Source organism: Nymphaea colorata, chromosome 6, assembly GCF_008831285.2.
Source record: "Nymphaea colorata isolate Beijing-Zhang1983 chromosome 6, ASM883128v2, whole genome shotgun sequence".
NCBI lineage: Eukaryota > Viridiplantae > Streptophyta > Magnoliopsida > Nymphaeales > Nymphaeaceae > Nymphaea > Nymphaea colorata.
The window spans coordinates 23,468,829-23,487,279 of record NC_045143.1 but is presented as its reverse complement, the minus strand read 5'-3'; the positions used below and the strand labels follow the sequence as shown (position 1 = coordinate 23,487,279).

Here is an 18,451-nt window from a genome sequence, read left to right as displayed (position 1 = left end):
AGCCACAAAACCAAGACGATTCCTAATGTCTAACCTTGCATTAGCAACCGAAATCTTTCGCAGCAAACTTCAAATTTGATATGCAATCAGCGAGCTGCTGCCATGTATAGTGGTAGGAGGGACCTTCGGTTTGTAAACGCACATGAGCTTCGCATCTTTACTATGGCATGCATCTACTTATATATAGTCGATTAGCCTACCAGTTTGGCCAAATGGCCCATTGAACTTGCTTTTTTGGCCAAATGGTACATTGAACTTGCTTTTGATACCAGGGCAACTTAAATCACGTGCACATGTCATCTTTACCAAGTAGAATGAAGTCCATGACAGTCCCCGCCTTCTCTCTCTCTCTCTCGCCTTTCTAAATTCATGGGTGCCCCTCTTGGTTTCAAATCAATGATTGGAAAATTTTTAGAGAATCATGTCTGACCTCTAAAAGTATGCGACAGTGAGTTTCTGGCAGATTTATACTGAGCAAAGTTGGCCCAATCCACGTCTTTAGCTTTTAGTTAGGGTTATCGTAAAACGAGTAAATAGTGGATAAGGTTGAGGCCTTTACGGATATCATTTGGGTCATAAGCCAAAGCAATGCAATGTGTAATTCTTTGGGTTGGGGAGGTCGGCTGAAGGAGTTTTACTGCTCTATAAGGCTTATGATAGAAGCCTCTAGGCAATATATGTTGAAATACTCTTCTTTTTCACCAAAAAAAAAAAAAAAAACTCACCATTTAAATGAGAGCTGAGGCCTCCCTACCCCCAAGGTTAGGGACTATGTCGGTGCCTGAGTTGGAGCTAGCACTGTATGTCAACTCGTGCATCGTTCCCCATTGCCGAGGGACGTGCGACACATATGCCTGCAAATGGCTGCCGGTCATTTCATAGAATGGACTTGTTTAGAGAAAAATTCTCGTCCGACTTGAAGAATATCTACGTAGCCAATTAGAGCACCTACATTACTTCAAAGGGCACAGCAACAAATTTTAGGGTGTTATTTCCCTTAAAATAGTATCTCAACGATAACTAACGGATAAACCTGAGGATAGTGGAAAAGAAAAAATCAGTCACTCACAAGTCGCAACGCCTGAAGAACGGATCCTTTGGATTGGAAAATAGAAATAACGGATTGTTTTGCAGTATAATTCATCAGACATGACTGTTTAAGAAGGAAACCACTTGATTCTACATTACAACGAAAAACGAAAAATCTGACCGTTACAAAACGAACAAAATGATACTTGCTACTTTAGATAGTCCTCCGAACCCCAAAATGCGTTGTACTTCACAACGCATAGAAAATTCACGACAACCAAGAAAACGGCGGAACATTTTGTAAAAAGCTACGCAGGAAGGGATAGTTCGCAAACGGTAAAATCCGTATAATCTTTAATTATATATTTTTTTAAAAATTCTACAATAGCCTCTTTTTTTTTTATTTCACTCTCGGTGATTTAGCTATAAACATAAAAAGGGCACTCACTTTTCAAAATTTTTTTAACATGCAACAAACAGGGCGGGCCCATTGTCAGGAGCCCGTCCACTTGCGACGGAGGGAGGGCTTTCACACCTTATGGACATAACATCCAAACTCCTCAACGTGGTATGCACTTTTTATAATTTTTCATGTTATATTTTTAATTTGAAGATTCTTAGTCGCTTGTATACAAGAAAGAAAGAGATGTTATGGGCATCTCACGTAATTGATTCTTTAACCAAATTAAGTGATAAAAGTGGAAGTAAACCTTTATTTTGGGGGCGCTAAGCAAAAAAACAAACTTGTTCAAAATAATTGGAAAAATTAGGAGCTTTTACGAAATAATTACTAAATGGTATCCTTGAGTTGAAATTCCTCAGATGCATTCTTGGCAATCTTCGGGAAACAGCCTGGGCCAGGATCTCTGTTTTTTTTCGTAATTGGTGGTGGGGGTGGGGGAAGAGAGGAGAGCGAGGGGGACAGGGCCTCTCCTCCGCCATGGCTGATTGACACCAGATCTTCCCTCACACCCAAATCTCTTCCTTTCCAACTTCTTCTTCCTAATCTCCCAACCCATTTTAAACCCCTCTAGAACCCCAAATCCCTGAAAGAAGGTTAGGCCTAGGCATTCCTGGTTTCTCTCTCTCATGCAGATCACAGTTTTCTTCCCTATTCTGTCCCGCATCATTGACCATTTTTTTTCCCTAACCCGAGGAACAGAGATTCTATAGTCGGTTCCGACTGTCAAGCTCTTTACACGATTAGTGCAGCCACGTTTCTAGGTCGAAAGGTGCGGTTTTTTGTTTCCTGATCGCATTCCTAGAACCCTTTTGCTTTCTTTCTTGGTGATCCATGAAATTGGAGAGACGAATTTGGGTCTTCATTGGTGTTTCCTTGCTGTGATTGAACGATGGGTAATTGCTGTGCTTCACCGGGAAGCGCCGGACGGAAGAAGAAAAAGAAGAAGGAAAAGACGAATCCTTTCTCGGGCGGTAACCAGGTTAACAATGGCCCAGGCGGAAAGCTTGCAGTCTTGAGCAACCCTACAGGCCACGACATCGAAAGCCGATACGAGCTCGGCCACGAGCTTGGAAGGGGCGAATTCGGAATCACCTACCTCTGCACCGATCGGGAGACGCAGGAGGTCTTCGCCTGCAAGTCCATATCAAAGAAGAAGCTTCGGACTCAGGTCGATATCGAGGATGTCCGGCGGGAGGTGGCAATCATGAAGCACCTGCCGAAGCACCCCAACATAGTGACCCTCAAGGACACTTACGAAGACGACAATGCCGTCCATCTCGTGATGGAGCTTTGCGAGGGCGGCGAGCTATTCGACCGGATTGTGGCCCGTGGGCATTATACAGAAAGAGCAGCAGCGGCTGTCACCAAAACCATTGTTGAAGTTGTTCAGGTCTTACATTATCCTCGTGATTGATTTTGCCTGCTCCCATTTCTATGGCGCCTTTCTCGTATATGCCATTCCTTGGTCTGGTGTATTTTTTCTTTCTTGCCTTCATTGAGTTTAGCACAATCTTTTTGTGTAGTTTCATTTCTATCCCTGATCCTGCTTTCTTTAATAACTGCATTGCTTCTAGTTTATCTTAAGACGGGACTCCTTTTGCAACTGAGGTGGGCATGTCTCATAGCAGTCTCCTTTTTCCTCTTTTGTGTGGCTTGGTGTTGTTTGTGTCCTTTTCGTAAAGTTAGGCTAGCGGGATTGATGTTGATCGGGTTCTTTCTTTTCGATTTGCCTTCTGTGTTCATACTTTGTTCTTTGTCTCTTTGTATTCCATATTTTCTAAAGGATCAACCTTTGCCGAATGAGATGATCCAAACTTGCTTTTTAGGATGATGAGTAACTTTGGGCATTTTTGTAATTTCAGTTCCCATCACCTTGTACTCTTTTCTTTGTTAGCCTCAGAATGGCCGTCCCATTTGTTTGCTTAATTTTGTTGTTTTGTCTGGAGAAGGCTACATGTGTGGCCCAAGAGGACTGCTTCCTGTTTTTGTTATCTTGCCCATATTCGTTGTGGTTGAAAGATTAGGGCCAGATGGATTTGGTCCCAAGGGGCACTGTTAACCTTCTGCCTTGTGCATGAACTGGCTGATCTGGAGACTGGAACATCAATTACCATCCACTTTTGATTTAGCTCTGTGTTTATGTTTTCTTTTCTAGATGCTATGGTTGCTGTGATTGATGCTAAATGAATCAAATTTCGATTTATGTTACTTTCTTGTCAAGGTTTAATTTCTACACAAATTCCATTTACAGTGTGCATGAACCATCATATCCTAGTCTTGTTGAACTTTTGTCTTTCTCTGACTTCCAAGCTTTTGCTTTTTAAGAAAAAGAGGAAAGGAGTTCCTTGGTATCCACTGCTGCGTTTACAATTCATAAGCAATCAAATCCATTGCTACGAGCTGATTAAAAAGTTTTTGAAATACCAACTTATTGGCAAAATGAAACCAAGGTTCCATCATTGGTGATTAGTAGTCTCAATGTTCTTAGATCCATCCACATGTTTATTATTGGGGACTGTTCTGCAACTGTGAGGGTGCCAAAGTAAGTCTGGGCTTGGAGAATGTTTGATTAAATGCCCATTTGCCCATGCTTCACATTTCATGATGGCTGTCAATTGTTAAATTATAACTATTTCCAGACTAAGATTAAGGTGCCACCTTAGTTGTCAAGGCACCCAGGCAGCACCTAGCGCCTAGGCCGGACTAGGTGTGCCTAGGCAAAAAAGGTGACCTTTTTTTAGTTTTTTAGTTATGTTAACCATTACATAATAAAACTATGTAGTTACTGACTGAACTGTAAGCTTCTATTCCAAGTAAAACTTGAAAAAATGTTCTGTTCTCTTCTAATTGATTGATTATACTTTGTAAATAAAGCCAAAAAATAAAACATGAAAAACTGTTATGTTCTTGTTTTCATGACAGATTAACAGTACATTTCCAGCTTGCTTACATACTACAAAACTGTGCTGTTTTGTTCTAGATGATGTCTTAGTTTGATAAACAAAAGAAAACATGTCATTCGTGTTTGCATACTGGACAATTCTTGCATTTCTTATAGACTATTTCAGTTATAGATTCTATATAGACTATTTCATTTGAATCATTTAAAAAAAAAATCATATCAAATCAGTACATATAATATACATTACAAGTTTATAACAGATTGTACATATAACATATAATATACATATAACACAAAAACAGCCTCACAAATGAGAAAATAAATTTGTATTCAGGTTGCGAAAGTGAGGTTCGCACGTATTTATCTAATTACTAGACATGCACTGAACAAGAGAAACTAGTGGTCTTTTTACCATAAACCTAGGTTTCAACATGGGTAAGAAGGCTGGCATAGGTTCTACAAAATATGTTTTAGAGCACATTAGTTATAATAGAAATTCATTGGTTTTATAGAATATGTAATTAATGTATGGCTGGAACTTCCACTTGATGAATTGATATAGAATATGTAATTAACATAACTGTACCTAAAGATTAGAAATTATATAATATAACTGCATATAATATAGGCATATACGGTATAACAGTGTATAATAAAATTGGAGGACTTGATTTGAAGGAAGGTGATTTTTCACTTCCCATGGACTAGGTGTGCTGGCGCCTAGTCCAGCCTAGGCACACCTAGCTGCCAGTCTAGCACATGTCACCTAAGTGATCGACATACGCGATGGGTGTGGACTCATGCCTAGGCGTGGAATAGTCCATACCTTAACAAGTAAGGGTGCCACAATTGACTTTTCAGCAGCAGTTCCTTCTTCTTTTCTTGTTTTTCTTTTTCTCTTTTCCCAATTGAACAAAATAGTCTTTGGTACCAGTTCAACCCAATAAAGGGACTTGGTTTTATCCAAAATCTTGAAAAAACTTGCCAGTAATTAGGGGGGGCAGCTGTTCGGTCGCCTATGACTAGGGTGAATGGGTGAAGTTGACTTTACTCACCCAAAACTCATTCAACTTACCTAAATTTTGTGCTGTTGAGATCTTGCTTTTCATTTCTTTATTGATACTTGATTTCAGTTTGTTGAAGTATGCAACAGTAGAATAATGTAATTGCAACAATAGAATAACTTAATGGTTTTGTTTCTTGTTATTACATGACTAAATGTGACTTATTCATGACTTTATTAGATGTTAATTCTACTTATTTCTGAATTATATAAGTAATATTTAAATGACAAATATGTATTGTTTTCTTTTTTTCGAAAACGACAGTTAACAAAACCTGGCCCAAATCATTGGGTTGTCCTGCAGAGAGTGGGTAATGGATGAGTCAAATCCCAGGGCACGGGGTTTTAAAACATTGCTTTCTTTAAGAAGATGTAATAGGAATGCTTGATTTGAAGATTTAAACTTCCCTTGTTCTTTTGCAGCTTTGCCACAAGTATGGAGTGATGCATAGAGACCTAAAACCTGAGAACTTTTTGTTTGCAAACAAGAAGGAAGCTTCTCCCCTTAAAGCAATTGATTTTGGACTCTCTGTTTTCTTTAAGCCTGGTATGATGATGAAGTTGACCTTTCTTGCCTCCATTTGATGACTCACTTCTTGGACTGGGGTGCTTTTTTGGATCAACAAGTATGCTTGTTTATGTTGTGAAGGTGAGTGCTTTACTGAAATAGTGGGCAGTCCATACTATATGGCCCCAGAGGTGCTGAAACGAAATTATGGGCCGGAAGTTGATGTATGGAGTGCAGGCGTTATTCTGTACATCCTACTCTGTGGTGTTCCTCCATTTTGGGCAGGTTAGCTTTCTGCAATCGACTGATTTTAATATAAACTGAAAACAGCTGTTAACCTCATTTGATTCTATCGAGTTGATGCATAGATTAACCTGATTTTGGACTACATGGGCTGGATATGTAGGTTGGGCAACTAGTCTAAATTAAAGCAACTTTTGACCTTTGATGTTCATTGATTGGATTTGCAACTTAAGTTGTTAGTGGGCTAACATTATAAACTTGAACTGATTAGAACTCATAGACTTAAACTAATCCAAGTTTATTAGCAACTTCTGACTTGAAGATGATAGATATGGTCACTTGGTTGGAATGACCGAGTCAATAGAGGCTGCAGGCTTGAACTTGATCAAGTAGGATATTGTTGCTGAAGATGTTGGGTTTAATGAGTTGTAAATGCTTACACCTGGCTCTAGCAGTCTGTTTGCTCTCTAGAAAATTCTTATATATATGTTATATGCATTTCCCTTCTTATATATATATATATATATATATATATATATATATATATATATATATTATATGAATTTCTTTCCGTTGCAGAAACTGAACAGGGGGTTGCACAGGCAATAATTCGTGGGGTTATTGACTTCAAGAGAGACCCTTGGCCAAAAGTTTCAGACAATGCAAAAGATCTTGTAAAGCGAATGCTGGATCCAGATCCCAAGCATCGTCTGTCAGCTCAGGAAGTGCTCGGTATGTCTGTGAAGATTGTTGATTTACTTTGTAACTACTGACTGTGATATGAAGCTTTGATTTTGTCTGTGTTACAAGCATGGAGACATTGATTTATATTTGCAGCCCTTAAGCCATATTTAGGCATATTTCAACTGTTTATGGTCTCTCTTATCTCGAGAAAAGAACAGCATAAAGCTAATTTCTCATGCATTTTTTTTGTGCAGTGGTATTTTTGTCCCAAAAGACCATCAATGGCAGTGATTTTAATGGATAATCTTACCCCATGTTGTCTCTGATTTGTGAGATCATAAGTTGGTTTCAGAATTAATCTAACTCACTATGTGCTCATCTATGAATTGAAGCAGGACACTGGTTGAGCCTATATTACTAGGATTCCATATTTGCCTTGTTTTCTTAATGTTTTGAGTTCAAGGTATTGTCATGATTTGAAATATTGATATCTCTAATTTCTTGTTGGAAACTTATGGCATAAGTTCATTTGCTTTCTCCAAAGTTGAGGTTAACCCCATGATCTCTTATGGTTCGTAGGAGGTTTCTTTTCAAAAAGTATGTGAAATTCAAAATCTAGACTGGGTTATGCTGTTAGAAATGTAACACATGATAGCAAAATCTATTTCTTGTATTTTTCTGTGCAATGGTGTTATCCGGTGATATTATGATGTGTCATCAAAAGGCACTAATTCTCTGACAGTGATTTAGTGGATAAGTTTGATCCATATTCTTTCTAATTTCTCAGATCATAAATCAGAACTCGAAGTCAGAACTAATCAGACTCAGTGTCTGTGAAAAAAGGTGTTTGTAATAGAAAATTAATTATAAGTGGTGATATTTATTTTAGAGTAGAACCAATAAAAGTTTATAAGCTGTGAAACATGCAGCTGCAGTATTTTATTTATAAGATATAATAATTATGATTTTTTTTTCACCATTTTTGTAGGATTTCATGTTGCTTTAATTTTTGAAGAATGTCTCCCTCTATGGCTCTTAGATGTCATATCATGAAATTACTTAAATGCAGACGTAAGGAGTCATCTCTCTCTCTCTCACACACACCTGGGGCAGATAAATTGTCTTGTTGGTTGTCAAATAAGCTTTGCAGTAACCTGTGCACTTTTTAGTTGTTAGTTGTCTGTACAATCATATCTGAGATTTTGATTATTCTAAGCTTGAGGTAAACTTGCTCAAATATATTAAGATTTTTACAATTTTTTTACATAGAAAATCAAAACCAATCCTTAAAATTTTGTTGCTGTTGAACTTTGTTCCTTCTTTTCATGAAGAGATTTATGAAGAAGGTGAGTTTGCATTGGAGCATAGAGGCAAGCATCTACATACAGTGTGTTTTCTTTTGTTGTTTGTTCTCTTGACGTTTCTTACTCACATCGTTTCCTCCTTCTGGCTTCTAAGAAGCTAGTTTCTACCAAGGAATGTCCTTTCACAGTGCTTTTTTACTTCTGAATCTCTCAGTAGTTTTCTTTCCATATATATATATATGTGTGTGTGTGTCCATGGCATATGACCTCTTATCTAGGTCTTGTCTATTTAATCTTGTATATGTAATGACAGTTTATAATTTACAGAGAAAGACTCTTCTGGTCATGTGCTCTGCAGTCTGCACAGTTTTGTTTTGGAATTGGTGGCCATGTGAACAGTCTAATTCCCATCTGTTGTTCAATTGCTGCATGAAAGGAATTAGCATATTCAGCAAATGAGCATAATTCTTGCAAGAATATGTAGACTATCTTGTCATATGCCTTTTGGAAGGGAAAGTGCTTTCCTTTGATTTTTCATCACTAAATGCCTATTGCATTTATACAACCATTTGGATACTTTCTTCTAATTAGATTACTCTAGTTGGTACTGGTAGGTAGATAGATTTACTAAACATAATGATGTGCTTCTTGATGATTTCTTGCATACAGATCATACATGGTTGCAGAATGCAAAAAAAGCTCCAAATGTTCCTCTCGGAGAGACTGTCAGGGCGAGGCTCAAACAGTTCTCTGTCATGAGCAAGTTCAAAAAGAAAGCATTAAGGGTATGTCATGAAATACAGGAAAATTTTGGATCAAAACTCTTTCTTTTTCTTTAAAAAACTTTTTCAAACATGCAAGGCCTAGTCAAATAGGCAAATATGGCTTCTCCTATCTTGCTGTGCAAAACACATTATATAGTGAAGATGCTGAGTTTGTATTTTTGCAGTCACTTAGTCTAGCTTTCTCATTGAATTAAAGCAATGGCAACTTCATATATACTAGTGTTTCTTTTAGCTTAAATATCATATTTTCTTCCAACGCTTATGAACTTTTAAAATTGGCCATTGCAGGTGATTGCTGAACACTTATCCGTGGAGGAAGTGGCAGGTATAAAGGAAATGTTCAGCATGATGGATTCAAACAACAATGGAAAAATTACACTTGAGGAACTGAAAGTGGGCTTGCACAAGATTGGTCATCAGGTTCCAGATGCAGATGTGCAGATGTTAATGGAAGCAGTGAGCATTCATTTCAAAATTTTCCTCCTTACAGCATGATTTCTCTCCCCAGTTCTCCTCCCCCTCCCACTCACACAATAAGAAGCCTCCCCCAACCCCACCCTAAAGGAAAAAGGAAAGAACCATTTACAACGCAACATTAATGGTTTAACTGAATAATGAAACTTAAAGCTTTCTCAGTGAGAAGCTTTTAACTGTCAACATATCATAATAAAATAATTAAAGTGCATGATAACAGTAACATGCTGGATGCCCATAGCATGACGATAAACATAACCTAAAAATTTGTGAGATCAAATTTGATGATGTTAGATGGTTAGAGTTTAGAGTTTGTATAACATAAATAGACCAGGTTTATAACTTAAGATCAATTCTTTTCATTGCTATAGAGCATGCAAGGTCTTATAGTTTCATAAGGTGAAGCATTAAAAATTCTTATTTTTAAGACCTAAAAAAACTAATCTAATTAAAACAATAAGTGGCTATAAACCTTAGTGATAGCTTGCATGTAGACATTGCTCGTCATAAAACTGTCTTCTTTTATAAAGTTGTTATACAAACACATATATCAACACATACAATACTGTCACAGATAGCAATATTTTCACATAATAATGCAGCAAAAATTGAAACAATGAAAAAATCAGCATCTATGATGGGCGGGTGCTTCTAAACAGCTGTTACACCTGCGTCGACACGACATGGGTGCCTGGTGCTCTTCTGACACTTCATGTTTGCTGTGGTTCGGCAAACTAGGTCAAGGACTCAAGGCTCACCATTTTAGATGCACACAAAGATGTTTAAGATGTAAAGTTAGGTAGACTATTAATTAACTATATAACAAATTATATATATATATGCATGTATATATATACTCACTGCACTCACACCTTTTTTTTTTGAAAATTGCTGCATCCGCACTCCCATCTGACGTAGATTAGCGTTTTGAAATTATCACAGAGGTATTGCAATAACATCATCGTGTGATATTATAACTTTTTTCCATTGCTGAACCTCATTTTAACAGGGAGATTTTTGGTATTTTTAAAAATTGTTTAAAGTCCTTAAAATGTGCTGCTCAAACTTTTTCAGAATGGGTACTTTAGTAAGAAAGGAAAGGCAAAGGTAGGACTGTTCTGATTTTTTGTTTTTGGTAAAAAGGATAAACATTTGGGGCTCAGGCATTTAGCGCCCTTTCTTAGAGGTGCAGGCTGGCATTTCTCAATCATGTCAATATCAGTGTGCCTCAGTCCATACCTGTCAACATATATCATATTGGCTCCTCAATTCACAAATCAGGGGTCCTTAGAATATCGACTGATATGGGTTCAACTTTGGTCATGTCGGTTTGTATCGTTTCAACTGGTTGATGTTTAAATGAAACAATGGCAAAAAAGTAGTGTTCTAAACTGAGAGTGACATAAACGTTGCTAAAAGCAGCATAAACTTTCGCTAATACTTGCATGGTGTTTCTGACCATAGTTTTTATATATTTTGTCATCCGGCAGCCAGCTGATTTCAATTTGTTGTTGCCGGATGACAAAATCTTTAAAACCAGTGGCTAAAAACACGATGCAATCGATACACTAGCAATGTTTTATGATACTAATGACTGTTTATGATGCTTTTAGCAACAATTTATGTCGCATTCACCCATGACTTTGAAACATTTAGCCATCTAACAACATTCGGCTGCAGGCAGATTTCAATTTTCCTGTATATATATATATATATATATATATATATATAACCGCACAAAAATTCAAACCAACGCAAAATTGGTAGACAAAATTTTGTAGTTCATTTTGCTCATGATTACCCCATCAAATTAAAGTTATGAAACATTGTTTATCATAAGAAGATCAAAATCTTCATTATTATAGCTCATCCATGTCCACCTCCTTCCCCAAATCATCCTCTTGTTACATATTAAACATTATGGAATTGATGGATCATGTAACCTGAATTAAGATATTCAAACTCATTTTCTCTTTCTAAGTCACATTCCTTAGTGTTCACATCTCAATATTTGCTTGTTTCTTCCCTACAATACAATCCACAAAATATAGATAGTACCAAGTACATAAAACTGTATAAAATAAGATACTCATACAAATCTATAATTCATTATTTACCTGTATTAACATTTGTTCCATGAAAGAACTGAAGGTTAGAATGCACATAGGTTATACGTTCTACATGCTTGCATCTAAGTTGATTTCTCTTAATATTGTGATATGTAATCCAATTTCTGTCGTAGCATGGAGACATTTCTAGTTAAACTAACAACCTAAAAGCAAGGTATTGAAGAGTAGGATAAGCGTGTCCATGTAACTTAAGTCTTTCACAAACATTGTTGCAAACAGTGTTATGCATATCGTACTGTACTGTCATGATATTATACAACATAACCAAAGGAACTTGGATGCCACGTTGATTTTAATGTAATGTGGGTGGTGCTAGGATGCGGCCCTCAAAGAAAAGAAAGAAAAGGAGCAAGAGAAAAACAGAGGAGGAGGGAGGAGGAAGAAGGAAGAAAAATGAAAATGTATTGGGGTTGAAAATCTCCAAGTTACACTTAAGAGTCATATGGAGACTCTTGCCCTTTTGAGGAGGAAAACATTGATCAGGACTATGTGCCTGAGGGGCTAATTTTGTGGTGAAAAAGGGTTTCTTCTCATTTTGTGTGTGAGTATATTTGCATTGTAAAAATATAAACTTTGCAATTGTTACTCTATTTTTCTATTTTTATGGTATTTTGATTTTTAGTGTAGTTTTTATTTTTACTTAGAATCATAGTCACAAAAAACGTGAAAAGAATTCGTGATAAATTAAATTGCCGTTTAAAACAAAAAAATGTGTTTTTTTAAAAAAAAATGTTAAAAACAAAAAAGCTCGTTTTAATGCGTTTTTTTTTTCAACTTTTAAAATGCCAAACAGTTTTTTTTTTTCATTTTGTATTTTATTTGTTGCAAATCTACTTATCTTTTGATGTTTGTGTTATTAGTTTCTCACTTATTTTATTTTTCCTTATTTTCAGTTGTTTTTTTTAAATTTTAAAATTTTACCGTATTTTTTCCGTTTTTTCAAGCTCACCATATTATACCCGAGAAAAATCTCGCTGTTTAAAACTTTGAAATGTTATTTGTGACTATGCTTAGAATAACTTATATGCCTTTTCTTTCATTAATCTTTAACTTAGATTTGTCAATGGCTGGATTTAATGGAATTTGGAAGACACAATGGTTATGCACATTAATATTTTTAGTTGAAATGCTTAGGACTGTAACATGTTCTTGTTGTGACAAGTGCCTAAAGGGTGCGTTTAGGCCTTCATGCATTTATATGAATCAATATGATGTGTGACCTACACATCAAAGAAGAACTTAGTGAAGATGAGGTGTCACTCAAACAACATTAGCAGTATTGACCTACACACATCATGAACTTAGTGGATTAGGAGAAACAAGAGAACTTAGTAGAGCAAACAACCTAGTAAGTCGTCTATTCTTTATTGTAGGTAAATGATCCCTCTTAATAGCCTTTAAGGGTTTCATCATTAGGAATTTGAATTTTATAATAATGTACTTGAAGTTTTCAGCTTAATTTATGTATGGAGGACTTTAAGTTGATTTAATGGATGAAGTTGAACTTTGTTTAGGTGAAATGTGAATTTTTATTTACTATTTTTCTACTAAAATTGGTGCTTCATGTTTGTCATTTGTTACTTTTTTATATAAACTTGTGCTTATGCTATTTTACTTTTCTTTGGCGATTTTTTTTTTGCTTAATTTTTTGTATCTTTTCATTTTTTAAATACTAAAAGGATTGCAACTTTCCTTTTTACGTTAAATTACACATCGAACTATTGACTCGATCTATACATGTTAGTATGTTACCTTATACATAGGTTGGAAGACCTTGTTTTATTACATAGTTTTGAGGGTCATCTGACATGTGAAGGATATTCAGGACGTGAGGTTTAATCCCTACATGAAGCCTTGTGGCTACTACCCCTGTCCCTAGGGCTTATACCTGCTTAAGCTTGTGTACAAGGGAGTGCCCATTAGATTTGAACTGACTGCCTTTTTGACATCCAAAGCCTAACCCACGGTACCAACCCTCTTGGGGCTGTTAGTTTGGTCGTGGGCCTTTTACTAGCTATGTTTTTCTCAGGTAACCTTTTGGCAAAGTTGTCTTTCTTCGGATCATTCTTGGGAATTCAAAATTACGAGGACAAATTTTGAATTACTAATTTTCTTATAAATATACTAGTGAAGACTCTAAATGGCTTTTACAATTTTAAAATAAACAAAAAATGGAAACCTCCACTAAAAACATCTTAAAAATGGTATTTTTTTAAAGGTAGACAGAAAATATTGCAGTCTTGTCACAAAAAGTGTTTCTGGTGCTGTTTTGAAAATATTATGAGACTTTACTATTACTTTTAAAATGGCTTATGATGTTTTGATGATAGAATCACAGTATTTACAAAATATTGCTGATATTAGTACCCATCTTTAACAAATGATAAGTGGAAGCTCTAGAAGTTGGTTAATAAACGAAGATTAATGGTAAAATGCCTTTGCAGGATCCCACACCATATAGGAACTAGTTGGCACGACCATGTACTTATGTATTATTCGACCAGATATTGTGCATGTTGTGCACATCAATTCCTGCATCCAACTTTCATATACACAGGCATATTGATGCATATAATTTAGTATGTTTAAGTATCTTTGTCCAAATGATTATTATTATATGCATCTATCTTGGATTTGATTGCATATACTTATTGTGACTGAGGAAGCGATTCAAGGAATAATCATCTGATCACTGGTTTCTATATTTTCTTAGATGACTCCTAACTATATGTTGGTGTGCTAAATAGCATAAATGGTCTTTTTTTCCCATTGAAGCTTACCCGTGCGTGATGCCTACAGCCTTACACATGTTCTACTTATGAGCACAGTCTGTGTCACGGTTCGACTTTTTCAAGCCTATTTGGCCTGCGCAGCGCCGAAGGTTTCTCAAGCCTTCAGCCAACCTGACTCGTTCTTAATGTAGCGGAAGCTTTCATCAATCTTCTGGGACTATTGACTAGACGATGAGTGCTACGCACTCGACACACCATCACCTAGCTTTATCCCACATATAGACCATCGGCAAGTCGTGGCCATAAGGCCTTGTCAGAACATCGTCATTCCTCCAAGCGCCTATCTACATCCACACGAAATCTGGGTGGGGGTAGACTTCCCTTGGGAGGAAGTCCCCTGCCGAAGCCAGTTGATGACTATATGTCATTAAGCAAGGCGGCCGACCATCACCCTACTCGACGACGAGCATTCACTTACTCGCCCCCGCGTGACTCTACGTGGATGTGGACGCAACATATGCGTCCACCGGGGGAATTGCCCCTAACCCATGCGCACCCCCATGTGCATCCAAACGCTATGTGTGGGGAACCCAGCTGATTCCCCAATGACGGACTTGCACTTCCAAAGGGACTGATGACCATGATGCACTTATACACTTCGTCGCTATACCACCGGGCTACACATCCACGTGCATTGCCTTCTGCTTGACTGAGCGTTCGATTGGATCCCACATGCTTCCCAAGCAATGCCTAAGCTGACCAAGCAGCATCTCCTTCTATTGGCTTGGCCGGGCCAGATAGAGTCGGTCCGCAACAGTTTGTTTATTGCAATCTATCTGTATGGTGAACTTATGAGTACATGATTAGAATAAAATGTTGCATTTTGTGGAGACTGAAATGCATGGTTTGAGACTGCACATCTGGCTTTTGGTGGTGTATTAATCTAATATCGTGCTAGTAGTAACATGCAACACTTTCCTGATGCTTTCTATATTCACCTGTATCTGTATGAAGAAAGAATAGCCAATTCGTCTGTCCACAAACTGTCTATGGTTTCTGAGTTATCACTTTGAGTTTGTGACTTGCCATGGAGGGATGAGTTTCCTTTTTGCATTTTAATGAGTTTTATTATATAAACATTTGGTTGCTGAAAATATACTTGATGCTTTGCATGTTCCATTTTCTGAATATGTTAGCTCACTTGTATAATACAGGCCGATGCTGATGGGAATGGCACACTGGATTACGGAGAATTTGTCGCTATTTCCATTCACTTGAAAAAGATTGGCAATGATGAACATCTACATAAAGCTTTTGCATATTTTGACCGGAATGAAAGTGGATACATTGAGATCGAGGAGCTGAGAGATGCCTTGGCTGATGAATTAGGTCCAGATAATGATGAAGTTGTCAATTCAATAGTCAGAGATGTTGATACTGACAAGGTTAGCATATTCATATCATAAAATTATCATTATAGTTCTTTCGAAGGGAAAGAAAAAAGGATCCTAGTTTACTCGACGTAGGGAGTGTTGCGCTGTCTCTACAGGCAGATAAGATGTGCCTGGACCTAGGCTGTTAACCATCGACAAAATGTTATGGTATCTGGAAAAACTTTTGTTGTTTTTGTTTCACCTCAAATCTCAGATCGACAGTGATCTAAGGTACTAGGATCTCAGATCCGTAGATTTAAGATCAGACCACCCCCCATCCTACCTTAAATCCATAGTTTCTCTCAAAACACTTATGCAGCCTCGGATCTAAGATCTGAGGCTATCAAATGCAACCTTTTGATTTATTGATTGGGTATATAAGTGATACTAGGACAATTAATTTTAGGCTCTTTCGTGCCCCTTTTTTTTTTTTTTTTACTAACAGCAACCTTACACAGGATGGACGGATAAGTTACGATGAGTTTGCAACAATGATGAAGGCTGGAACTGACTGGAGGAAGGCATCGAGACAATATTCACGGGAGCGTTTTACAAGTCTGAGCTTGAAGCTACTTAGGGATGGATCTTTACAGCTGACGAACTAGGGGAGATGATAATGTATTACGAAGTGTATTTTTGTTCTCGATATTTGCTGCTAGTTCTTTATTGTTCTTTTGTACCGTGGGTTGGATTAAGGGGAAAGAATCAGGGTTGTGTATTCTTGATGATGCAACTGGTATTATACTTCACAACAACAACCATTCTTCGCTTATATGAGCAAGACATTGTGAAGTAGAATCTGGAACATGCTTGTATAATATTTCTATCATCAACTATGCCAGTGTTATCTCAAACTTGTAAATCCATTACCTGGACGTGACTTGATTATTCATCAAGGCTTTTTTAGCTGCACCAAACTGTGGTTCTTTGTGCAGTATTATTAGACTTGGGGATATAACCGGTTCGGATATGGTTTGGGTCGTGACTGTTTAAATGTACTGAATTGATGGAATCATATTTTTGATGTACTTGGATTATTTGAATCTGAATCAGTTACGTCCCCGGTGGACTTGATCTCCTCAAACTCTAGCACTCGCTGCTTTTGCTATTCTGGTTGTGACCTGTCATGTCAACCTTGACTTTTTTTTAAACATTCTGTGAGGGGTCTTTATCGCAACTCTTCAAGGGAGAATATTGGGAAAATATGGGGTTATAAAAATGACTACATTTAAGTTTTTAAACAAAATTATTGACGAGGTTGGTAGATGTGGAAATGTATAATTGAAATGAATATTATATCTCCATAGTCTGAAATTAAGTTCAACTTCTTCGAAAAATAGTCCGGAACATGGCGCTGTGTTGGAAAATTGTGCTTTATTTGCGACAGCTTCAGATATGTGATAAATTGCAAACGGCATTTTTGTTATGGCAATGACTTTTGTTCAGATGACATACTGAGGTAAAATATCTTCCTGTTTCCTGTTGCTAACATGTAAGGTCTTACTGATTCAAAATCCATGGTTATCAAAGTAAGGGTTAAGATTCACATTTTACTAGTTCACGTCACCGAGGCTTAATTGAGGCTAGGGTTCTGCTGTGTGGCATCATGACTAGGACGGCTTCAGCCCTCTGGCCCAATGCCATCCTAGGAGGTTGGTTCTTTTCATGGCTCTAGTTACAACTGAGGCACAACTGAGGCAGCATAAGAGTCGAGTCAAGCCTGAGCTGGGCCATCTCTAGTTGAGCTCGACTTGACTTAGAAAACTCAAGCTTCAAACTTGAGTAGAGTTTGATAGAACAAGCTCGAGCTCGACTCAATGATAGAATGTCGAGCTCAAACTCAACTCATTTAACTTATTTATGTTAAACATGTCTCATTTTTTTAACTCGTTTAACTACTATTAGTTTAATTATTATCTCATTATAATGTAACATTTGAGCTCAATCGAGTTCTTACAACTCGACTCATTTAATATTTCGGGTGTACATTTGAACTAGAGCTCAACTCATTTACAAACGAGTTCATTCATGCTGGCTTGATTCTTTATGCAGACTTAATTGCAATGTCAGCAATGAGCCGGAACTAACAGTGTTGAACTACTACCAGTGTGCTGCCTCATCGGTATGGTTGATCTTCCAAGGAGTTTGGAAACTTGGCAATTCGGAGCTGGTCACTAGTTGTTGGTGCCTAGTGACAGATTTCAACATTGAGGGCTTCATTAGTGATGCAGAGCGACAGATTCAGATCAATGCTTTCATAATTAGATCCAGATAATTTTAAATACTGTAAATGGATTGAGATCTATAATCCATCCCTTGTATAATAAAAAGGAAGTAGGTTCATTTTGTAAGTACAGCTAAAAGTTGAAAAAAAAAAGAAGTGGTTTGCTATATTTCTCCCTCTTTTCCTTTTTTTGCTTGAGTTTTAGTTTGTCACGGGCTGACTCCTTCAGCCCGTGCGGCACGGCAAGAACCTGATTGCCGTAAGCCTTCAAACCACCGAAATGAGCACAAAAGTAGTTTTAGGAAACAAGTGCATAAAGAACGCTTTGTGAATAAAGAAATCTCGCAATGTATTCAACTTAGAAGATTTGTACATCACGAGAAAGATAAGCAAGGACAATGATCTCAACTTTACTTATATAGGATGACCGAAACTGCTTACAGGATTACCAAGCCGACTACCCAAAACTAAAAATCCC

The 18,451-nt window shown here is 37.2% G+C and overlaps 1 protein-coding gene across 1 annotated transcript; it reads left to right on the top strand.

Moving 5' to 3' along the window:
- The first annotated feature begins 1,910 nt into the window (after positions 1–1,910).
- LOC116256039 (calcium-dependent protein kinase 20-like) lies at positions 1,911–16,833 on the top strand. The gene is made up of 8 exons (XM_031632176.2): positions 1,911–2,882; positions 5,881–6,004; positions 6,107–6,250; positions 6,788–6,940; positions 8,866–8,981; positions 9,270–9,437; positions 15,531–15,761; positions 16,208–16,833. The coding sequence occupies exons 1-8, from the start codon at positions 2,382–2,384 to the stop codon at positions 16,352–16,354; spliced, it is 1,584 nt and encodes a 527-aa protein (XP_031488036.1). The 5' UTR covers positions 1,911–2,381; the 3' UTR covers positions 16,355–16,833.
- Positions 16,834–18,451: the final 1,618 nt, after the last annotated feature.